The 25,066-nt window shown below is 39.0% G+C and overlaps 2 protein-coding genes and 1 long non-coding RNA gene across 3 annotated transcripts in view; 1 reads left to right on the plus strand and 2 right to left on the minus strand.

The window, feature by feature from the left end:
- LOC133226188 (uncharacterized) overlaps positions 1–21,393 on the plus strand; it is a 35,186-nt gene extending 13,793 nt beyond the window's left edge. Inside the window, exons 4-5 of the long non-coding RNA XR_009729440.1 lie at positions 20,026–20,164; positions 21,179–21,393. This is a non-coding gene — a long non-coding RNA (uncharacterized LOC133226188). The remainder of the gene's footprint in view (positions 1–20,025; positions 20,165–21,178) is intronic.
- RRN3 (RRN3 homolog, RNA polymerase I transcription factor) overlaps positions 1–25,066 on the minus strand; it is a 133,942-nt gene that overhangs the window by 36,348 nt on the left and 72,528 nt on the right. The gene's annotated exons all lie outside the window — the stretch shown is intronic.
- Positions 250–22,877, minus strand: GSPT1 (G1 to S phase transition 1). Its single transcript, XM_061379401.1, has 15 exons — positions 22,382–22,877; positions 12,873–12,920; positions 12,475–12,516; positions 11,508–11,735; positions 10,372–10,405; positions 8,823–8,900; positions 7,426–7,606; positions 6,893–7,047; positions 5,612–5,752; positions 4,771–4,864; positions 4,362–4,442; positions 2,531–2,704; positions 2,002–2,091; positions 1,431–1,599; positions 250–740 (listed from the first exon to the last, which is right to left on the minus strand). Exons 1-15 carry the CDS (start codon positions 22,680–22,682, stop codon positions 688–690), a joined length of 1,869 nt encoding a protein of 622 aa, XP_061235385.1. The 5' UTR covers positions 22,683–22,877; the 3' UTR covers positions 250–687.

The following is a 25,066-nucleotide window of genomic DNA, read 5'->3' on the forward strand; positions in this document are numbered from 1 at the left end:
GCCACATTTGCATGAATAGTTTCAAGTTTAAGATGCATTCAACAAAGGGAAGGGGCAAACCTAATTCTTTTAATACAAACTTGGTTGAGTGCCCAATTGCCTCATTTAAAACTGTGTGTGTGGGGAGGCTGAGGAGTTTAGAAAAGTCCAAGTAACCAAAGATCTAGGTTACTGGGAAGTTAAAAAGCTAATGCAACTGCGTTACATCCGGATAAAAAACACTATTCAAAAGCAATTCAAATACCGAAAAAGATTTCAAATTGAATAGTTTATTAACATGGTAGTCATCTTTGTAACATGTGCACACACACTCGCACACTCTGAATGATCTGCCTGGAAAAAGAGGTCTTAATATATACGCTGGGGGAAATTAAACATTAAAAATCCTTTAGATTTTCATAATTATAGGCAATTATGTCCACATCACTTACAAAGCTATTGCCGAATCTTTCCAAGGAAGCAGAATTTGGGAGAAAAAAAAATTCTTTTTTGGGAAAATTCAACAGTGGCATAGCAGAGCTCTCAATATGAGAAAGCTGACATAATGTGGACCTTTGCTGTGAAATTTGTCTTTGCAAAATATGGGGGGAAGTTTATCAATGGGCAGAAAATAAGAAGGCGGTGTGAAGTAGGCTTTGCAGAGTCGATTTTCCTCACAGTATTGTGCGGGGTCATTGAGAAAAATGCTTAGTCCTTCTCTGGAACCAGTTTCAGAACTTTTCCAATTGCAATGGTCTTACCTAAACCAAGGAGACAAACACTAGAGTTACATATATTATGAAAAGAATGTAAAAGTCTCTAAGAACATGAAAACTTTCCTCAAACATACAGGCTCTTAAGTGTATTAGAAATAATACAGAGAATAAATTGTACTGTAGACTGAAAGCACCAGCGTTATTTTATAAGGAAAATAAAATCTTCAAAATAGTAAACCTGCTATTCTCACAGTAAAGAATAAAATGTGGATTGTGGAAAGCCTGCTCTGTATTCATTCAAGGGGAAGGCAAAGCAGAATCTTTATAGCAGATCTGTGTACTGCTTTTAAAGACAGTTTATTTTAAATGTGCCCCACAAGTGTACAAGGTTTACCAGGTTAAAGCCCAACATATAACCCCCCTTTTATCTTTCCTAACTTTAGAAAGAGAAACTATGATATTCATATTGCAGGTGGACGTTCCAGGATGCACTAACAATACCGGCAATTTTTTGTTGTTTCACAGTGCACACTTCTGTATGTTATTCCTCTAAAATAAAACATACTTTGTTACTAGCAAGAACTGCACAGTGACAACTATTTGCTTAGATTTACTTTTCCACTGTTACCAGATAGCGATTTCAACTGCATACTAGCATTTTAATACCTTATTGCCATGTGTGATTTCCTATTTCACATAATGATTTCTGCAGCAGCTACTGTCAATCAGTCTTACCCTCATCCCTTAAGGTAAAGCGACCCATCTGAGGGAAATCTTTGAATGTCTCAAGGCAGATAGTTCCTGCTGTCCTTAAACGGGCAATGCATACTTGATCTTGTTTCACAAAACGGGGCCGTGTCTTACTTTTTTCTCCTGTTTTTTTGTCTACCAAGCAGATTAAGGCCTGTATAAGAGAAAAACAAATAAAACCCCCAAAACTAAAATAAAGGTTATTTTTTCCTTTGTGAGCAAAACTGAAGTGGTTTAAGGAAGAAAATACTTAAATAAGTATTTAATGAATCTTAATCCTGAATCCTAAAATTCTACAAGGTTTTCTGGAGAAGATAAAAATACCACTTCTAACATTTACTGCATAAGGGAATCAGTCATGACCTTTCACACTCTTCAGAAGGCTTATGCTAACAGTTGCAGCCATTTCTGGTTGTGTTACAGTACTGAGCAAAGATTCTATTCAAGGCTCAGGCTTTGTTGCATTAGTTGCTCTACAGCTATATAACACGACATAACTCCTCACCCCAACAAGGGGATTGTCTGTATTACCATCACAACTTGAAAGGACACTTACTGTTATCTCAACTTCTTCAATACAGGTGTGGATGTGCAGCACAGCATTATAACCTGGGCAGATAATGGATTTGTGCTCAATTATCACTATCTGTAAAACAATTAAAAGTGCATTTTTCCTCAATTATAAAAGAAAAGAATCAAACACAGAACTGTATTAAAATGTACAGCTGAACAATATACACACACTTTTTTTTTTTTTAAAGAAACTGAATTTATACGTAAGTTGTTTACAATATGAAAGTATAAAACTGAAGAGTTAGCATAACAAGATCTTGCTTTCACAGCTGCAGGTATCCAAAACTTCATTGACAAATTACATTCAAAACTAATAAATGATACTTCAGAACCTCAAATTCAAGATGTCAGACTGTCAGGTATATGTTACTGGCAATTTAGAGATACGATAGTGAATAAGAAGTCTGTACTGAAACTTCAAGCTACTGAAGTTTCGTTCTGCGTTTCACCAAATCTAAACATTTTAATGCTTTTTACCCATCTATACCACAACTAAACACTAGTTATTCTACCTGGGCATCAAACGTGCGTCCAGAATGACACAGATTGTTGAGATCACAGAGAATAAATCCTGGAAGGATCTCTTCCTCTTCAATTCCTTTCAGTCTGATCTTTAGATTTTCACCTGGGGCTACTGAATCAGTTTCTACGTCATCAGAAAGGATTCCAAGAACTTCCACGTTGTGCTTAAAGAAAGCAAAAGCGTATTTTTCTATTGTGAATATTTTTAGTCTGGTACAAAATCACTTAACCACAAGAGGATTTCAATGCCATTACTGTTTAAATTCATTATATTTGGTTACGTGAGCTTCAGAACACTTAAAATATGTGAATTAAGAGTTACAAGTATTTAAAATAGTATATTTAATAAAATAATCTTAATATAATTCTATGGTATATATTCAATGGAAAGCAGATTTCAAAAACATCCACTATTTCTCAAAGTGAAATGAGTTTAGAACTTGTAAAGAGATGGGAGATACAACGATACATATTATCCAAGAAGAACAGAAAAGCCACGTTGTTATATAAACTTATCACATGAAAAATGTAACAGTCGGAATATTAACATAATCCAGGAAATCCCTGAACCCCAAAATTCTATAAAGCTTCCTGGAGAAGATAAAAATACCAAATGTATATTAATGACCGCTCTCCAAGCAAACACCAAAATGTATTTCCTCACATTCCTCTCAGTTGTAACCTCTCTCCTGATAGTTCTAGTTATCAATGGAAAATAAATATTGGAACAGCACATAAGTTAAAGGGGAGGTCTATTGTTCTGACTACCTGAAGGTTTAGTTCAATTCTCACTAGCTGCCAAAGTAATGAGAAAGAAGTGTGTCATCAAAAGCACTAGCTATTTACAGAGAATTTTGTAACTGTTCAGATACAGCCATTTACAGTTTATACATTTCTCTAATCAACCCAAAATCACATGGGTGTCAGATATTGTCAAACAGTTTTCTCATATGCCACTGTCTGTAAAATTACCTTAAAAACTGAAAAACAGAATCTCAATCTAAGCTTAGTTTCAACTGTCAGCAGCTCTTGAGTAACATGGAAGTCAGTCTGATCAGCGTATTTTGATTAGGAAATACCAACTTTCAATAAGCTGTAGCTTTATAGTACATTTGAGCATTGAGACATTTTCTAGCAAACTACCTCAGCCTACAGAATTAGAAAAGTGTGTCAGCTTAAATCGAGATGACATGGATAGGCAAGAACAACTAAACCCTTTTTACAGGAAACCAATGGAAGAAAATGCCACCATTAGCTGAGCACACTACTCTCATCCACTGCCTTTCCCCTGCGTTTTCACAACTATGTTTTCACAGCCTTCATTTTTTAATTTTCACATTCTTCAGGGCAGCACAATGATTCCAAACAGTGATCTTATATTATAGAACAGCCACCTACCTGCACAACCAACCTATACTTGACTAAAGTAAACCTTAGGTCTTTCATTGGAACACTGCGTACTTGATGCACACTTTAGATTTTTTTTTCCTATTTCCCTTTGAAAAATAACCCCAGAAGGAAAAGGTTTTGTGGGCCAAAAAATGCAAAGCACAAATGCGAAGTAAACCACAGTTCAAACAAATTACAATGATTTGTAGCCCAGAAGTTGAGTCTGCTAAGGAGAGACAAACTGCATTCTGAATGCCAAGGAACTACACGCACACCCTGCCCTGGAAACATCACCCATATAAAACACGAAAGCTTAGTTGTGTTAAACTGAGCAATAGAAATTGTTCTGATTTCAAGTAATAAATATATTTAAGAGTCAAGCTCTTTTTTTTAGGGTAGTAACATTTTTTTAATATCTAAATCTCACCATACCTTGTTTGGCATCATCACAAGCTGTTGTCCTTTGCAAATAGAGCCTGACTCCAGCTTCCCGAGGACTACAGTGCCCATATCCTTCAAAAAAAAGTTAACATAAAAATTGAAAACATTTTCCTAAAGAGTCTGCTCTATTTATGATGTAACTCTATGTATGATTACTTAACCCTATGAAGTTATTTAGCACTGCTATACTTAATGGTTTGGTAACTGTTCTCATGAAAGATTACAGATTTTAGAAGTCTCATATAATGCCAAAAACCTACTTTCCCGCCCTGCCTCTATGCTACAGCTGGAAATGTAGATATACCAAGGAAAAAAAAATACCCTCTAAAAATACACTAAATAGTCCATATACTGCCTTCTGAAAACAGCCCATTTATACTGCAATCCCATTAATTTGTACCTTGTATTTATCCACAATTGGCAGCCTTATTGGTCCATCAACTGAACGGTTGAAGTTTGGCAAGTTATCCAGGTAGGGAATAAATGGTAGTCCACTAAAAGAGCAGAAGGCATTTGTTTCAATTTCGTGAGCACCCTTCTATTGCAAAGTTACTCAGAGTGGATAAATGCAGTCCAGAAAAGGGAATTATTTTCCTTCTCATTAATAAGAACAGTGACATATAAGACACTTAAATCTATCCTAACATGCCATCATTAGTGTCCGCTTTATACCGGCTGACAGGTTGGTACTTGGGAAATACATGTAGTTCTTAAGTCACATTACAGGCATATTTTACACAAATTTATTATTTCTTTAAGAATCTTGCTAGATGTGCAATATGGTTTAGAAATACAAAACCATAAGCAAGGTCCAAACATGATTTTCATTAATATCTGCCATGAACAATACTGGAAAACATGGCACTCACGGAAGGACACAGCTTGTCACTAATTATAATACAGCTTCAAGCAAACTTCACATGAAACAATTACTCATTTTAGCACATGTCAACTGCAGTATCACTGCAAAATTCAAGGGCTAGCACGGCATTCAAATGCACAAAGCCAAATAATACTGTTTATACTACCACAGACTCTGCTAACTTTAACCCTCTGCAGTTAGAAACTGCTTTTATCTGGCTCATTGCACAGCTGTGTTCTTGTTGCTCCAACTGTATTTCCTCAAGCACTTTAGAACACAGCTACAATATATCATGCTATACTCCTTCCTAGCTGCAAGGTAACATTTACTTTTATTGAAATACAGCAAATACCCAAGTTGTTCAATTTAAGATACATACATATACCAAGGACAGAATTCTGACTGTTCTTTAAGGTTCGCTCCAGTCAGTCCTGAGCAGGGCATGAAATGAATATCCTTTTTGGGATTGAATCCAACTTTCTTCAGAAATGGCACCAGTTTTTCTTTACATTCCTCATATCTATTAAAAATGACAAGCAGATCTAAATAAGTTTCAATTATTTCAGCATGACATAATACTATGCTTTGAAGAAAAAACAAACCCCACAGTAATTTCATCAGTTATTATGTGAGCAGCAAGCAAACCTAATAACCTTAGTGGCCTATTTGCATCTTCTCCCCAGTTTTGCAGCACAACTTGGTATTGTCTGCTCTCCCTCACTCCTCTGCTCCACAATGTATCATCAGTTTTCTCCATATACCTCAATTACAGGGCTAGGTAAGCAGCAGCTTATGCTGAGATCCAGGCCCAGCTAGCAGGACAGACCAAGCAGACAGCTACTGAGGTCATGCTGCAGGCTTTCACTTTAGTGGTGGCTTAATTTCCTCCCATCTTCTATATAGTTCCATAAGTTTTAATGATAGTTATTTCTACTGCTTCCCCTCAGTCAGTTTCAGCTGAATTCAATGATGCCAGAAGGCTGGGGGAGGAACAAGACAGCATAAGTGGGCATGCCTCATACCCTTTAATAACATTTGAGCATTAAGGCAGAAAAGAGTAACTTAATCCTTTTGTTTAGTTACTTAAATATTATATATTACTTCTAGTTATTTTTACCTGTCCTGTATCATCACAAAATTCTCTTCCTCCCCCCTTCTCAGACTGTAACCACAAACCACTTTAAGTATATGACTTGCTTATTCAATTCAATTTACCATAAAAGAACAAGGCCAAATAATTCAGGGTGGACACATCAGGTGAACATGATACTGCTGTTCTCACCAAATCTAAGCTAGGAGTTTAGCAGAAATGTGGCCAAGCAACCAAGAATCTGGCGAACTAAACTACAAACAGTCACTTCCTTTTTGGTCCAGTTGTAAAGTTTTCAAGTCAACTACTGAACTCTTAGAATGCTTGGATTTGTTAAGACACGGCTGCATGAAGCCAAACAGGTGAAAGTGAACGTTTTAAAGTAAGTAGTATAGAACTTCAAGCTGAGTTAAGAGGCACCGTGCTTCCAGTTTTCCTGCAATTTTTATAACCTCTGTCCTTAGTCCACCAGTCTACCATTCTTTCGGCAAAAATAAGATGCAAAAAATTACTTAGGACTTACTTCTGTATCTTTTGATAAAGTTTTTTTTTTTTTTATATTAAACTCACCTTTCATTACTCCAGTTTACAGTTGGATCATCCATTTTATTAATAAGAACTATTAAATGCTTTACACCTGCCGTTTTTGCTAACATGGCATGTTCTCTTGTTTGTCCACCCTTCTCAAATCCAGTTTCAAACTCTCCTTTTCTTGCAGAAATAACCTAATAAAAACACACATTTTAGTAAGAGTTCTGCAACTGTCTCAATGAAATGATCAGCAATGGGTAATCCTGCCTTATTCAAACATTACTTTGGGTAGTTAACACTAGTAAAAGTTTTCCAAATGCACTGACTGGTATATCCTCACTATTACCCATTAGTTTCTGCATTGATATATATATATAGATATAAAGCCACATGACACCTGTGGACAATTCTATGAAGCTGTGAAGTTACTCCAAAATCCACTCAACCTGGTAGACTTCAGAGTTGAAAATTCTGCCTACTGTAACCAACCATAACAGTAAACCTAAAAAAAAAATAATCAAAACCTTAATTCCACAGTATATCTAACAGAAAAGAATCTGGTTTAGCCTTACCAACACAGCAAGATCAGCTTGTGAAGCCCCACCAATCATATTTGGAACAAAGCTCTTATGCCCAGGAGCGTCTAGAATAGTGAAGTGTTTCTTCTCAGTTTCAAAATAGGCACGACCCACTTCTACTGTTTTACCTTTGTCTCGTTCTTCTTGGTTTGTGTCTAAGGCCCATGAAAGGTACCTAAAAAAGACAAAAAACCCCACAAACATTCTATTTTTGTATTATATTTTACTAAATTTATGTATGACTATTTGTTCATCGTAAAATCTTTTTTTTTCTGTGCAACTATTTTAACCACCTCATCATTACTGAACTTAAGCACTTCCAAGATCAACGGTGACTTTTTATTCAGTGTTTTGAGTATATACAGTGATCTGTAGTGCCCAGTGCCAGCTCCCTTCACATGCAAGACCTTTAATAAAGACACAGAGGCATGTCATACTTTTTGTTGTATATCATGACATTTTAAAGAATAAAAATAGCATTTAAGGAGGCACTTCTTGCAACTCATCCTCTAAATGAGGAGGGGGAGAGGAAATCTGCTTTTCCAGCTGTCCAGGGTTTTTGATGGAAGGACCTGAAATATTTATTACCATTGTCATCTCCCAACAGTGGGATGATGTTTGTCATCCTTCCTATGCCCCATCACACATAACACAATTAATGAGTGAGCACTGCCCTGAACTGAATGCTCAATTGCTGCTCTACCCCTAGGAAAGTCTTCAGCTGCTTCTTTTCCAGAGCCCTATGAACCTGTTTTCTTCCACCACAGCCAAAAATGGAAAGCTTTTGAAAGGAAGATCAATTTTCCAGTTGTTTGAAAGAGAAAAAAGGCTGCTGTATGTGTTGTATACACACACAGAAAACCAAAACCCGAAAGACAGTAACAAAATCCAAACCAAACAAGAGGTCCACAAAAAATCCAAACATGACAGCAGCATCTTGCCTGGAGGAACCCTAAGAACTGCAGACCCTATCTTTATTCATAGAAAAATAAGGTGACAGCCAAAACAATTCACTCGCTCTCTCCTCATGTCTGCCAAACTGGCAGCTTTAATCCTTGTCCCTTAGATATCTCTGTACTTTTTACAGGTTAAAGACATAGAGATAGAATAACCCCAGGACCTTCCAAGAAAAGCTGCTGCCTTGTATCTGTTTTTACCAAGTTTTCCAAAGCAGTGGAGCAGCAAAACATGTTCCAATGTGAATTGCACTATTTCATACAGTTTTAGTTAAAGTTGTATTGGAGGAAAACAATAGATTCCCCACATACACACTCAAAACCCATTCCAGCAAGAAGACAGTGCTGCAGGGACAGAGACTAAAAAAAATGGTTTCTCATTTTCATCCCAGTGCAAAGAGGAAAGTGCACTATTTACCTTCAGAAAGTTCTTACCATGTTTCTCTATTTTTTTCTTTAGCTTCTCTTTCATATTTTTCAAGTGTTCTTTTGTCAACCATTCCTGTCAAATACCTATGAAAGGGAAGTGAGGAAGGTGCAATTTTATATAAAGTAGAATCATGGTTCCAAATACTTAAATACTTGTACAATACCTACAGATTATTTTGAAATATGATGCAAGTAGCAGTGGAATTTTCTCTCCACAAAACCCACATCATTCTCTGATACGTAAAAATGACACTAGTAACACTTCAGCAAAACTATGAGGAAAGTCTTTTTTTATGCCTAATTGTAAAATGTTCTACAGAGACAAGTTTTGAAAAGGAACTATATCTGTTAAGTTCACTTCTGAGACTAATCCAGTATTTAAAAATTAAGTAAAAATTGTGACAGGAGGATTTTTCACACAAATATTTTTGTTTTCACTCTTTAGATAAAACAAGGAAACTGATATTTTAAAAGAGATCTTTCAGTTATGAAAAGCAGTTGAGTAGTGTACAGTTTTATTATATTAAAACTTCTATATTTTTCCCTCAGTTATTTCTACTTGATCTACTAATTACAGTAACTGACTTAGTTTAAGTATGATAGGAGTAAATAAAGAGTTAATAACAAAGTTGGTAGATGCACCCAATTTCCTCCCACCCTTACAACAAAGGCATATTCTGCAAAAATGAAAGACCACATAAAGCTTTAGGAACATGACACATTGGTAGGAGTGTTAAGAATAGGCATCTCCTTGTACAAGGATAATACTTAGATCCATCAGATACTAAATGCTAATTTGCTGTAGTATGAACTACAAGGTTAAATGTAGCATGACGATTCCAAAATTCCAGTTTGGTCAAAACAAAACAAGATGAAAATACCAAGACAAAGGCCTCCCAGTTTTGCTGAGAACATTATTTTAAAAACATAGCAATACGTTGCATCAGCAGGAGAGCATTTATTCTTCATGTACAGCTTTCCATTTCTTTTTCTTCATTTATTCTTCATGTACAGCTTTTTATAAACTGTTAGATATAAGTGCATTTATTTACTTTTGTCTCAGCAATATTACAGACTCTGGATACTGTTTCTAAAATAGACTTAAAGATTAACTATTATAATTTCATATTTTGAAATCAAATTATGCCTGACAGCATTAGCAGCAGGGAATAAGGATATTCAGGGTTTTTTTTAAATCTTCACAAAAAAGGCAAAGCTTAAGAAAGGGTATAAAGCAGTTTCACAGAGCATTTTAAAATAACGAACTAAACCAGAGTCATGTTCTAAGAAAGGGATTCAAGGTTTTTTTTCATTTAATAATGTATGCCTTTGCACAGTTGTCCCCATTAACTGCAACTCCTATAGTTAGATTAGATCTGCTGGAATTAAGAAATTCCAACAATAACTAAGTTGACAAGAAGAGTAACATTTTATCATTAAAAAAAAATTAATCTATGCTGATTAAAGCCATAAAGAAAATATTACTCATTTTACTTAATGTATTTTTAATTCACAAGAAAGAACAGCAAATCCTAAAAACTTTAAATTCCCTTACATTATTTGTCCTCCAATAGTTGACTTGCCAGCATCTAAAAGAGAAAACATTTAAACAAAATTAAGTCATTCATAATTTAAAAGAAAATCCTAGGGAAAAAAAACCCAAACAAATTATGAACAAGGTCATCTAATTTATTTAAAGGTGTATTTTTTAATTGCAATCTAAGCTTTCTGAGTCATCTCTCAGCTTCTGTTGTTTTCATAGTTATTTACTGTTCATTCAATTATACTCAATTTTGAAAAATCCAGTTTCATACACATGAACTTGGAGTTATCCATAAAAAAAAAAACCCAAAAAAAAAAAAAAAAAAACCCCACAAAAAAAGAAAAGAAACCCAACAAGCAGTGATCCAGCAAAAGTGTGAGTAAGGAATGTGGGATGCTCTTACAAAATCCCTCTCTCTGCTTCCTTTCTCCCTTGTCCCTAACTTCTGTAAGCTGTGCAACAGTACTGGGACGTTACCTCTTCCCACTGCCTCTGTACTCTCTCTGACTCCATTCCGAATTACCTGAGGACTAAGTTACAGTACTTTTAAGGTGGTAAGAGACTACACAAAGATACAGAATTCAATGTAAAACTCATGATTCAATAATTTTTCTGTACTTTTGACAGCACTTCAGATTTTTATGAAGTTTGTTGGAACTATTCAATCGGGACATTTTGCTATAAATGCTTATTTTAACTCTGAATTATGTTCATCTACTGTGTTCAACTATTTTATATCTGTACAGTATTTAATATTTTAAATAATAATTTTGGAATTTTATAACAATTAACAAGAACCCTCTGAAAATATTTAAAACAAGTACAAAAGGAGCATTGCTTTCCGATTTTATTTTTTGGATCATAATCACAGGTATGTCACTTAAGCACTCAAGAAAGCAGGTATTTGAGAAATGACGAACACGGACACTGCTGTGACCCAGAGAACACAGGCACTCTATCCCTGAAAGACCTCTTTTAAGTTTTTTCATTTTTCCAGAACAGCTTCATTAGAATGAATGCTCCTATTAACCTCAAGACATGGTGAATACGTGCATCCCTACAAAGAGCAGGATTAGTTTCTAATCCTCAGAGTTCTAGGTAATACACAATACAAAGATCCAATTACTTCACATTCACTTAAAACTTACCTACGTGCCCAATGAATACTACATTTACGTGCTCCTTTTTAGGAGCACCTGGCGGTGCTACAACAGATTTAGGTTTTGGTATTTCCTCCTCCTCTTCCATCATTTCCTGAGCACTTTCTTCAGAAGGTCCTGCATCCCCTGTGGGACCACTTCCTAGCTCTGCTTCACTTGTTTCTTCTTTGTGGTCCCATGACTCTTCTGGGGACATTTCCGTCTCCCCATTTTCCACTAAAAATTAACCAGTTAGATATATTGGAATAAATAATGAAATTAAAAGCACTGACTATAAAGAAAAGCCCCTGTCCCAAAGATGCAATCAAAAGATTTCAATGATCTGGTCTGTTAATGTCTTTCTATACAAAAATGGGCAACTGCTGCTCATTTCTGAAAATAGTATTACTGGAAGCTTTCAAACTAGCATGTATGCTGACATCAGCAAACTATGATTCACAGGGATTAAGACACTTCTGTTTTAAAAAGGCAACAATTTTACAAGAGAAAAAAAATAAATCTGAAGATCCCCTCATACTACCACACTGGTGTGAATAAACAAACACATGCTACTTCATGGTTAGAAAGAAGAGGGATAATGGTTTAAGTTCCCTCAAAAGCCATACAAATACAAGGAGGAAGATACAATTTCCATGTCCTGACTGCTGTTACAGATCGGTATAACATTTTAAAAATCATTGTTTCATATATAGCAATGGGACTATTTTGTAATACAAAATTAATTTGAAGTAAAACACTGATGCTTTTTCAGCAAAGTAATCCAACTGCACCTGTCAATGCACACTACTGTTCAGTCAGCTCTTTTCTAATCTAAAGGCATGATGAAAATTAGTAAGTATGAAAAATGCAAAGGCTCAATAGGTATTCTTCGATTTTGTTTGCAATGCCTCAGCAAAAGCACTCTAGTAGTATTTTATAGTACTATCAGAGTAAAATGGAACAATTTTCATCTTACCAACAGATTCTGAAATTTCCATGTTAACAGCAGCATTTGAACCTAGGGGGAAATAAAAGGTATCATTAACGACACACATTTACCATGTATTTGGGCACCTGCCAATGCTATTTAATATACAGATTCCATTTTTTAGATTCTGCTCATGCAGCTTTATGACCTTCAATAAACCACTTGGTCTTTATGTGCCTTGCTTGACTGGCTATCAAGCTGTAAATAGCCACAGATAACCACACTGCATTGTAATAGTAGTGTGAGGATGAAGAGAATGAAGATTGGAAATGATTCATAGAGATTAAAAAAAGAAAAAGGAAGAAAAATAATATTCTTTGCAATATTTTTTGAAGTCACGTGTAATGGAGCTGTGCTGTGTACCATCAGAACACAAACCCAATTACCTTCACAAGACGCTGTCTGCTCCTCTGGAGAAGTCTCTACAGGTGCACCTATGGAGAAAAAAAGTTTAACTTTTAAAATACCTTGATGTAGCCAGTTTCCACACTTCGGCACAAAAGACCAAGGCCCAACCTTATTGCAAGAACTGTATTTAAGACCACCACCACTCTCGCCAACACCAGTTCTAAATATAACCTCCAAGCACAAATACTTCTAAAGAACACTGCCTGTAAGTTGTGAAAATAACATACCAGTTCTAAAAACAGTTCCTTATTTTTCCCCCCCCAACAGGGAAGGATACACTTAAAGCAAGTTTTAAAGGAAGCAGTATTTCTATACATAGTATTTTACCTGCCCACCCTTTTTGGCCATGCTGGCTATTTTAAGTGTTAGTATCTAACTAGTGTTTAAAAACCAGCTTCATTGTATCCAAAGAAACAATACATGTTTGGTATCACAACTGCATGGAAAGGTTCTACCAGTTTCACCTTACAGGGATACTGACAAAGCTAATACACCTCCAACTCACATCAGCATTGAGCAGAAAACTGAAACAACAGGGACTGGGGTAGCCAAATATTGCTGTTTAACCCAAAGGAAGATCTGTTTTGAAACATTCAAAATCATGATGGTTATTAGTAAAGAACCAGGCTGGTTTCAAGGATAACTAAAGAATATTCAAAATCTTTAAAACTCTCAGATACTACTGTAAATATCCTGGAGGAGAATGAAGATACTGGAAGAAAGGAGGTGGAAAAGGAGGGATGGAAAAAAGGCAAAAAGCAAGGAAAGAAGCTGTAGGAAGGCATTTCTATCACTGGTTGGCTCTACCAGCCGAAGGTGTAATTGTTGATGGTTCCCAACAGATGGCTCCCGAGAGACAAAGAGGAAGACAATACTGAACGCACACACCATATTAGTCTCATGACCAGCGATTCCATCATGTAACACAGCACTACAGTGTACAACAACATTATAACCTGAGCCCAAGCCCCACGGATGAACATCACCACAGACAGGACATATGACAAGACCTAGCGAACCATTCTGAGAACAAATGAGGCAACATTGTGACCTGTGTCTACTAAACAAATACAATGAATGCTAACAACAAACTCGGTTTAGCACGCTCCAGTCAGGTCTGTTGTTATCTCAGCCCTTCGTGTCCCATGTTGGCCACAAAAAGGACTGTCATGGTTTAAATCCAGCTGGTAACTCAGCACCATGCAGCTGCTTGCCCTCCACTCCCCAGTGGGATGGGAAGGAGAATCAGAAGAATGTGAAACCCGTGGGTTGAGATAAGAATGGTTTAACAATAAAGGAAAATATAATAAAAATAATAGAAATAATACCAATAATAACAATACTAGTAATAATAGGGAAGAACAAAAATAAAACCTGAACAATACAATTGCTCACCACCCACTGATAAGATACCCAGCCTGTCCTAAGCAGTGATCCATCCCTTCTGGCTAACTCCCCCTCCAATCCCAATTTATATCCCTAGCATGACACGCTGGGGTATGGAATACACGTGTGGCTAGTTTGGTTCAGCTGTCCTGTCTCTGCTTCCTCCCAGCTTTCCATGCCCCTTCTCTCTGGCAGAGCATGAGACTGAAAAGTCCTTCACCAGGGCAAGCGATACTGAGCAGCAACTAAAACATCTTTGTTATCAGCATTATTCTCAGACTACAGCTAAAACACAGCACTGCACCAGCTACTAGAAAGAAAACTGACTATCCCAGAGGAAACCAGAACAATCTGTAGCACATTTCAAGCTCAGCTTGACCCTCATCTGTGAAAATCATTCTGACAGGAATCTGGTCAGATGAGTGGGATTCAAAATGTAGTTTGTATGAAATCAGGTTTTAAAAGTCAGAACATATCTTTAATGATCCCATATCTCAAAATAATACTCCAAATTCTTGGATTTACACACTATAAAAAGCAATTACATTTTACATTGCATCCTCCATACTCCATTTCTCCTCAATCTGTAAGTTAAGAACTGTTGTTGCAACCTTATTCGCTGTATTACACAAGATGAGTGGATTATCTTCAGTCCTCTTGAACATCAGAGCCCTAGGACATTTTTTGGAATATCTTTGTTGTCAATACCAAAGGGAAAAATGGATACACCTCATGCACTTATGTACTGGCACACCATCAGACAAGCTCATTATGTAATTCTGAGTCTTGTCTGAATAAGGTAGAAATAATTTTTGTCTTTACTTTGGTACAAAAATTACACAACTTTAAAACCAGGGCAATTACTCTTTAAAATTTTGTGTTAAAACAGTGTAAATCAAGAACTCCTCAGCATTAACAATTTAGAATGCTTCCACAGAAGAAATAGAATATTGCTATATAATTACATGTATCTTAGAACAAAGTAAGATTTTTATACATAGAACAGGTAGAGCTAGCAAACCAGGAATTCATATTGAAAGAGTGATAGTTAAAATACAGTATTAAAGTCAAACTCGAGTGCTAAGCAGTAATGACAACTCCCATCTTTACCGCAGTATTTACTAGATCTCAGAGTAAGCCAAGAGATGTCTCCACACAAGCACAGACTGCTCAGAGGTTCACTGGTAACCTCTCAAGGAGTTACCTGAGCCACAATGCAAATGCCTTCAGGGAACTGATGAGGGGCTGTCATTTGCTGCTATGCATGGCAGCACTCACAGCTCCCAGCCCCCTCTGTTGCTGCACTGGTAAGAACCAGTACTGGAACCTGACAACTGAGGTGGACTACAGGGGTTAATGAAACTCTGCACAACAGAGCAGAGAGAGAGATTAAATTAAAAAAAAGAGGCAAATTCAGCTTGAAAGAAGCATAAAACTTAAAACTATAAAACATAGAAGCATAAAACTATAAAACTGAAATGACCTGTATAGTGAGTTTGTTGATGCCTGTATTGGAGGAGCAACAAGTTCCTTCACAGGAATTCCTGGAAGGCTGAAGAGGGAAGAAACAGATGACACCCATCTCAGGATCCCCATCACCTTTACGTATGTGAGATTTGAATTCCTGAGTTCAGTACATATTTGCACAATAGTCACACAGTCTCAACAGTTTTCATGAATCATATAACGGATGTTTCCCACTCCCACCCTTTCAAAAGAAAGCTTGAATTAAAAAATAAAAAATACAAAAGTAAAAATAAAGGTCTGGGTCAAACACATGGAACATGAGAATCAGAATAAAAAACCCCAAGAGATTCCTGGCTTACAAAACAAACAAAAAAAAATTACTTTAAGCACAGGTCCTAAAGCTAAACAAAGTATTTCATATTTAATATTTTAAAATATACAGAAAGAAAGGGTGTTCAGGAGATCACTAGAATAAAGGCAGATGTTTTTAAAGTTAACTTAAACCCAAAATTATTTTCTTCTTGTGTCTGCCCTGTTCCCCAGCCTGTGCCCCAGCTTCACCAGTGGACACAGGTGGATGTCCAGTTTCTGAAATGCACCAATGTAAGAGCAACTTTGACAGTTTCAACATAACTTTGTAAAATTCACAAAATAGCCCTTGCTTGGTACTCATAGGATTTTACTACATGTTAGTTTAGTAAAAGACCCACCTTTTTCCTTCCCCAATGAGGACACACCTTAAGTTTGTCTTATCTAAACCACACATGCTTCTTCACAACTAAGTCTAAGAAAGTTTATGGGGATTTGCAGGGAATATAATGAAAACCCCTCTTCCTTAAGGCCAAAAATATTTGTGTTCAGTTAATAAATTGATTTTTGAGATCGACAGTCAAGACATGAAGCTCTGCATGAGAACAGTTAAGGATTCCACTCTAAGATCTCTCATAACCCAGTAGCAACAGCAATTAACGCAAACAAAATAAAACCCAACAAACCTAAGCACCCCATAGATTTTCCAGAATAGATTTCAGGATCTTAACATTTACATGCAAGTGTAAAATTTACACATAAATTCTCAAACAATTCTAGAGAATGCATTTGCAGTATTGCATCATCTGTCATAAACTAATTTTTGTACTGAAATTCAGCATCATTTTCATACAGACCTCTTCAAAACACAGTCATAAATTTCACTGATTATGTTTTGACTGCTTTATTTGTTCATAGTAAAACCCCAAAACAATCTATCTTTGCTTCAAACAATCAGCTGCTTCTCTTGTCATCACAAAACAGGAGAGAAATCCCGAAATTCCTAAAGTAGAATTGTAAAACCAGATTGATAACAGAACTCAAGAACTATCCCAAATCCTTTTTGTGTCAATTTTGATACAGCAATCAAGTTTAAAGTAACATCGTGCTTTCAAATACATTAAATCAGTAATCCAAACACACGGTCAGCAGACTGCATGCAGACTCCAGGACAGTTTATCAAATTTGCAGCCACTCCTGTGGTCCACCTTTTATTGGAGTCATACAAAGGCCACAAGAATGATGAATTATTCTAACAGGAGCAACATAATCCTGGCTGCCTTCCTGAGGACAGTTCAGACGTAGACAAAGGACATCTGTGTAACACACTGGCACCCTGACTGCATCACACACGTATATTATATCTGATCACCCGACAAGTCAGTGCCAAGAAATACAGCCTTTCTCTCCACTGACTTTTAAAGGAGACCGTGTGCAGCTCACCTGCCTAGAGGAGCTGACATAGAACACTGCTCTAGACAGTCAAGTGATGACTTGAGATTTTTTTGATAAGAAGAATTTATACCATAGACTTGGTATTCACGATACTGATCTGCTGTCACATAAGCAGCTCATGTTTAGTTATGAAGTTTTAACAGTAGCATTACCAACACCCTACTTGTGAGGAAATCACCAGCATATGGCTATTCAAACGTTCATATGAGTAAACCATGTGACGTGATAGCTTCTGGAATGGTGGACTACTAGTTTTAAACAAACAAGCCTTTCTTAGCAAGTTTACAAGCAAAGTGACATCTCTTGAGGCCCGAACTGTTGCAGAGTCTTTAAATACATCTACAAAGGATGGTGACCAGTTTTGGGGAATGTGATGATACAGGTAATTCATCATCCTACTCTGCAAATTATAGGCTTCAGAACTGAAGCAGAAGATACTGAAACTCCTCCTTTTGATTCTGATGCCAGGGAAAGAAGTGGGATATGATGCAGATGTCCCAAGTAGCTACAAAGTCAAGAAAATGAGGGCAAGGAAAACCAGAAAGATAAATGCTTTATCCACTTACTTACAGCATTTGAAGGCTGAGGATGTGCAGCTGCTTTAACGTAACTATCTTTAAAAGTGACTACTGCAGGCAGGTGAGAATATTTAGGGAGTGAAGCAACCCTAAAGGGCACTGAATCTTAAGCCAGATGTTTGCTTGGCTCAAGACAGTAGGTGCAAGTTGTCAAAACTGTAGTCATTAATATGTTCAGAAATTTACTTGGTCAAGAGAGCTAGTAAATGAAGCAGTAGCACTAGTACCACCAAAAAGATAAACACTATCTGTCTCTATACAAACCGCTATGTGTCACACACTTCGTTCTTTTTGTGCTAATAACACTTTGTTCTTACCACCACCACTGCATACTTCAAATCACTGAACAATTCAGGTTGGAAGTTATTTAGTTCAGTCTCATGCTCCAAAGTCATCAGCGAATTACTTCTAAAAAGAAGACAATCCAAAATAAAATATTGTAAAAAAAATGGTAAAGCCCATACAAGGAAGCTGTGATTAATTTTACCAAGAATCCCGTGAATATTCCAGAACTATAACAAAAATTGAACAACAAGAATGCAGGCTGACACTGCATTTTCAGAAATCCTTCACTCCTCTCATCCCTGAGATCCAACCAAAACTTCCACAGTAGAAATCTTATTAATCAGGCAGGGGTGGGAGGGATCAGGTTTTAACTATTCCTTCACACTTCTGACCCATGCCTTGGTACAGAAACAAAAACCCACCCAAAAGCCACCACAGAAAGCCACCCAAATGTAATTACATTTTATATGCACTTACAAAATTAATAATCCACAGAACAAAAATAAGTCATAGATGCTACAGAACAGTGAAGCTACAAGGTGCAGTTGTGACTAAGAATGTTTAGAGGCCCTAACACAATCTGCTGTCATTCTGACTATCCCAGCTTACCTTAATTTAGTTGGATTTGCTAGTCCAGCAACTATCTACAGTTAAGCTTTCCTAGAAGCAAAACTTGTTCATGACACACTTGACATGCTCACTGGAAGGGGCTGTGTGCTACAGCAATGTCTGCTGCAGTCTCTATTTCACATGACCAATAGAATCCAACATGGAAAGTTTTCACACAAATGAGTTTGACTTGGACACAATTTGATAAAAGCAAGTCCTTGCAGCTGTAATGTTTAGAACATACTGGTTTTAATCTGTTCCTTAGGTTGAAGAATTTAAATAACATATGCTTCTTACATATAATCAAATGATAATTTAATTCCAAACTAATTCTATCACAAAGCTATCTGCAAGCAAGAATTATATTAATGGTAAATATTGGTCAGCTATTCTCCCTAATAAACAATTTGCAATCATAAGAAAGTACACATAAAACAGAAGTTCCAAACTGCTTGGAATGCAGGTCTTGGGACTTCCCTAGTTTTAGGAAGTTGACTTCTTGTTCCCTACCTGGCTTCTGTGAGCTTTATTTCAGTGGTCTAAACACAAGTGACAGGAATTTTATACCAACTACTAAAAACATGAAGTTCTCATAAAAGGGACCACTCTTACCCACCACAGCCACACACTGGAGATCAGTGTTGTGCAATTTTTCTATATGCCATGCTGCTACTACACATTTATCTCAACCTGCAACACCCTTTGAATTACTAAAGAATTAGGATTCAAACAAACCCTCACACCTAGAGAAAGTTCCAAGAAGAACAGTGTTACTAGAATCTAACTTTAAGCACCTTAAGTCCTCAAAATGACACCCAGCTTTTTAGGTCCTTCCTAAGAATCAAGCTTAGTTTAGATTCTTCTCAGTACAAACCAGGATTTGTACAGACAAAAAACAGAAATATTTTTTCCCCACAAGGTAACAAAGAATGAGTGTCACAGAACACCTAATTCCTTGTGGGAGCAAAAGCAAACTGGGTTGCTGAAAAGTAACCTATTCAGCACTACTGTCTAATCACATGTTGTTCTGACTTACTTCCAGAGCAAGCTCCACCTAGTTCTTCTGGCCAGGAAAAGAGTTGTCACCCTATACGAACATCTGCAAGGACAAGGCTGTCCATTACTTACTGTAACAAAGTACATCAGACCTGGAAAGGTACATAACAAGTACAGTATTCCAGGTAAGAAAAAATGTTTTTATCTGCACATTTTTGTTTGCTTAATCTTAGGGACTTCCACCTAATTATAAAATGTCAAAATTCTAAACCTTGAAGAAAATGCAGGAGCAAAGTGAATTCAAACCAGGTAGATTATACCAGTATGTAGGAAATGTGCTCAGCAACTAAGATAGAAAGAAAAGCTATCCTGATCATTCTAGATGATAAAGAAGCTTTCAGTAAAATCTAGTTTCTGGAAAGACAAAGCTTATCATAGGCCTCAGAAGTAGCAAAAGAGTGGAGAAAAGGAGATCATGAAGAAATAAATATAATGAGCAGGTGAGGAAATGTAGTTCAAATCCTAAATATATATATATATGTACATATATAATATATATATGTATATAAAGCCTGAAGAGAAATCTTACAAAAGTAGCCAGGGAGAAAAAAAAGAAACAAAGTTGCTCTAGTAATATTCAAAACCCCAAGAAAGTTTTCAATCATAGTATTGATTACATAGTTATAAATCTCCCTTGGATTCAAGTTCCAATGGCTGAAAAACACATTAGAATGGATTTTGAAGATTATTTAAAGGTTCATCACAGGTTCAGCCCAGCCTCAAGCTCTCTCCCTTTATACCCGTGAACCTTAACACATACATCTGTTCAAAATGGAAGCCAGGAGTCTGCCCATGGCTTCTTGAAAGTATATTTTAACACATGTCCTGCCTGCATAACACATGAGCAACAATTTCTGATAAAAATCATAATCTAACATTTACTCTAACACAAAAAAGGTTAATAATCTGCTATGAAAATTTTAAAGCTTCATATATGAAAGTTATAGATTTTAGCTATTAACACCTGATAACTTTGGTATTAGGGAAAGACTGATATATTAAATCAGAATGTAATAAATAGTAAGCCACAATCAACAGGAAATCATGACAAACATAACGTAACAAGTAGTCACTTTAGTGAAATTAAATTACTATAATCAATACATGAAATACTAGCTTGTTTTGTGTTGTATCAACAGGAATACAGAAAACTATAGAGGCAAATAGAAAGCTGTTAAACTATCACACTCAACCAGGCCTCAAACTCCTTAGCTGCAGGAGTGACGTTTAAAATACTACCCCAAAGTTAACTTGCATGTCTGATGTTTGGAAGGACCTTCAGTTTGGAGCTGGAAATTAAAAAGTAGCTCTCCTTTAATTTCCCATATGCAAAGCAAATAGAGTATAAACACTGGCTTTGTACACAAGGATCCTTTGAAATTAAAAGCAGGGTAAATTTCAAGTTATTCCATGGAAGGAACAGCTGGACAAACCTCCCTGACCTACTAATCCTTTATCAGCACTGTATTGGAAAAAATCAACCCCAAAACTACTTGCAGTAATCTTCAAAAAGACATTTAAGAGACATCTGACTGGTGGCTGAAGCAGTGCTGTTCTCTACAGAAACACTAAATATATCACCACCAAAATCTTCAACAACTTCTCTAGCGCTTTAGGAAGGAGAGAAGTACATGGCTTCCTCTCGTCATGGACGACCCTCTGCGAGTAAGGTACCACAGAAACGTACGCAGGATCCGCGGACAGACCACACCAGTTCCTGCTGCTCCTAGGGCACAGTCCCTGTGCCACGGGTTGGGCTCCCAGGGCACATCCAGCAGAGCCTCCCCACCCGGGCCAGCTGTACTACAGCGGCCTGCAGACCCCCTCCCAAGGCCCCCCAGCTCTCAGGGCTGCATCAGACGCTGCAACCAACCCCTCACCTGTGCCCCACAGGCTCCTCTGCCCGGCGTTCGCTGCCTTAAGCCCCTTCCCCCAAACCCCTCTCCTGTAAAAAGGTCGGCGGCTCCCCATCCGCACCTGCCCTCACTCCTCCTGCTGCGGTTAGCACCGGGGGCCGCAACCGCTGGGTCAGGCCTCTCTCCCACCCCCGGGCCGCTTCACCCCCGGCCCCTCAAGCCCCATTTCAACGCTGCCGCACCGCCCGCACCCCGCCAGCCTCACCCACCCAGTCCCCGGGCCGCTTCCCACCCCGGCCCGTCTCCCCCGCCCGCCCGCCGGAGGCCCTCCGCGCCGCGCACCAGCCCCGCGTGGTCCTTCAACTCCTTCCCTGTGGGGCGCAGCAGCCCTCCGCCCGGGCCCCTTCGCAGCACGGCCCCGCGCCCTTCCAACATGGCCCCCATCCCTCCGCCCCCAGCGCCCACCCGTCCCGACGCGGCAGCTACCGTGGGGCGGCGGCGGCGGCAGGCCAGGCGGGGGTGAGGGTGGCGGCAGGCCGGGCGCCGGGCCGCCCCTGAGGAAGGACGGCACGAACTCGGCGGCATGGACATTGGGCACGAAGGGCTTGGCGTTGACGTTCAGCTGCCGGCTGAAGGCCGCCCCGAGCAGCTCCTGCTGGGCCTCGGCCTCCGCAGCCGGCGGGGCGGACCCCGGGCCAGCGCCGCTGCCCGGCTCGATGTCCGCCTGATCCCAGCAGTCGGGAGCCGAGTCGCTACTACTCCCGCTGCCGCTCCCGTTCGCCTCCATTTTGTGGCTACCCCACAAGCCTCTGCGGCCCCGAAGCGTCTCCCAGCGTCCGGGGCGAGGGGGAAGCCGGCGGCGGCACCGACTCAGCACTCGCTCCGGCGATTCCGCGTGTACTCCACCACCCCGACGCGGGCGCAGTGTGGCCTCCCGGGGCTCCCGTAGCCTCCTCCCCTCAGCATCCCCGCCGCCATCTTGGTAGTTTTTAGCTCTCCGGGGCTTCATCCAGAGGCACGTCTGAGCCACGCCACTGGGAACTACGATACCCATCGTGCCTTGCGAGAGCTCGCCTTATTCCCACCTCCCTGGTAGAGACGGGAATTGTAGTTCCCCGCATTTTAGTCGCATGGAGGAACTACAATTCCTGTCAGCCTTCGCGCTCGCCAGTCGCTTCTGCCGCTTCCGCCTCCACTTTCGTGGCGGGGGAGGACGGGACATGTAGTTGGCGCGAACGCCTGAGGCGGGACAAGAACTACCCGTCCCAGGAGGCTGGGCGTCAGGGCTATCTCCGGGGACGCTTGTGTCGTGTCCCGCAGGTCTCTGGGAAGCGCAGTTCGCCGGGGGGGGAATGCTTCCCGTTCCCTCACCCCACACAAGAAGGGGACGGGCTGCAGCCGTGGGACGCTGCCTCCCGGGAGCGATGAACCCGTCCCGGGCGGGCCTGGCGGGGGTGTCACCGCACGGGATTTCCCGCCTCCATAAGGACTCAGCCGCTGAAGGTGTGCGTATTCCAGCTTTTATCTATACAAAGTTGCACTTACCGAGTCCTGGAAAGCACAGGGGCACAGTGACGGTGCAGCGATGGCCCCTGCGCTGGGGCAGCACGCCTCCAAAGGAAGATCTGTGAGCACATTTGTCTCACGTGAGGGGAGAGCGGACATTTCTCTGTGTCCAGCTGTAAGTTATCATGATGCGTTAAAAATTCCAATTTTGGCAATTTTACAGCACAGTTTGACTTGGTTAATATCAGTTTTAAAACAATCCAGTTAAACCAAATTCAGTAAGGCCTGTCAAGTACTAAGGCCCTTGACTGGTAAGACTGATAGACCTTAAAAAACCCCAAACCACCAAACCCTCACATCATTGAGGTTAAGTGTATTTGGAGGAGATGGAGAGGAACAGAGGGGAAGCAAGCAGATTTTGGTTAGTAGGCTGCACGAGGCTGTGGCAGCACTTCATCCTGTAACGCTCAGTATTAAAGTGTGTTTAACTAAATGAAGCTAGAGAAGGGAGTTTCTTGGAGCGCTCACATGTGAGGACTGAGTCATTTGCAGCTTATTTACATTAGAACACTGTGAGGCAGCTTACCGAGTTGTTTTGAAAACAGAAGTGGAATGTAGAGATCTCCATTCAGCACAAAATCCAGCAGTTTTGGCTGGACAACTACACAAACTCTCCCGAGGTGGCACTTAGGTAACATCATCCTGACACAAGAGTGCGAGGGTCTCTGGCTGCACACCAGCAGAAACATGTACACCCTTGACAAGCAGAAAACTCCACATGGCTGGTAATGCTCACATGTTGATGGAAAAATGTGTGTCCAACTGATCATATTCAGAGAAAACACTAGTGCACATGGCAGCATTTATTGAAGTAAATTAAAAAAAAAAAATATATCCCTACCAACACCACAGATAATTAATTTTGAAAGAAAAAAATGTATTGACAGTGAAAGACTATGCACCTCTGCTAGTGGAAGTCTCCTTGAAGCACCAAGAGCTTATGCTCACCAGATCCTAAAGAATGAATTGTAAAGACCTTGTGAAAACCACTCTGGTCATTCTCTGGTGCAGAGTTCCTTCCCAGATTTAAGACACACATTGCTATGGCCTCTGCTGTTCAAAGTTAAGTACAATTAAGGAGGTACAAGTAACCTGTGTTACTGTTGTAATATTTAGAATTTCGTTAAATTACAGGTAAGTTTCTAAGCTGTGTGTGGAAATCATAATAAAAATAATAATCATCATATGCAGTCCCTCTGAGGGCTGGGATAAAGCAGGAATAGGATATGATCCCTTCTTACCAGGAGAATAGTGGAAGAATAGATGTAAAGCTACAGGAGTAAGAAATATGTTTCCTTAGCAGCTAGGATCATAAGGAACACATCAGAACACCTCAATATAGGTTTTTAGTTTGTTTGGGGTATTTTGTTTCTTCCTTTTTTTTTTTTTTTAATACTAACCTTTGCTATTAGGTGACATTTATTAGCCACTAGGCATCTGATACATTTCATTTAGTATGGAAACAAGGTAACACGATTTGGAACAAAGGAGCTCATGGGTTACTACTGCTGAATAATAGATAAAAATCCAGTGGAAACCAAGCGTCGTGAATTCTGCTGACAGAGTGGATAGCTATTCCACACTTTTTACCAGCATTATGAGCAT

This window comes from Neopsephotus bourkii, unplaced genomic scaffold, assembly GCF_033783945.1.
Source record: "Neopsephotus bourkii isolate Nb327-2 ecotype Australia unplaced genomic scaffold, CSIRO-AGI_Nbou_v1 NB_1770, whole genome shotgun sequence".
In the NCBI taxonomy this organism is placed as follows: domain Eukaryota; kingdom Metazoa; phylum Chordata; class Aves; order Psittaciformes; family Psittacidae; genus Neopsephotus; species Neopsephotus bourkii.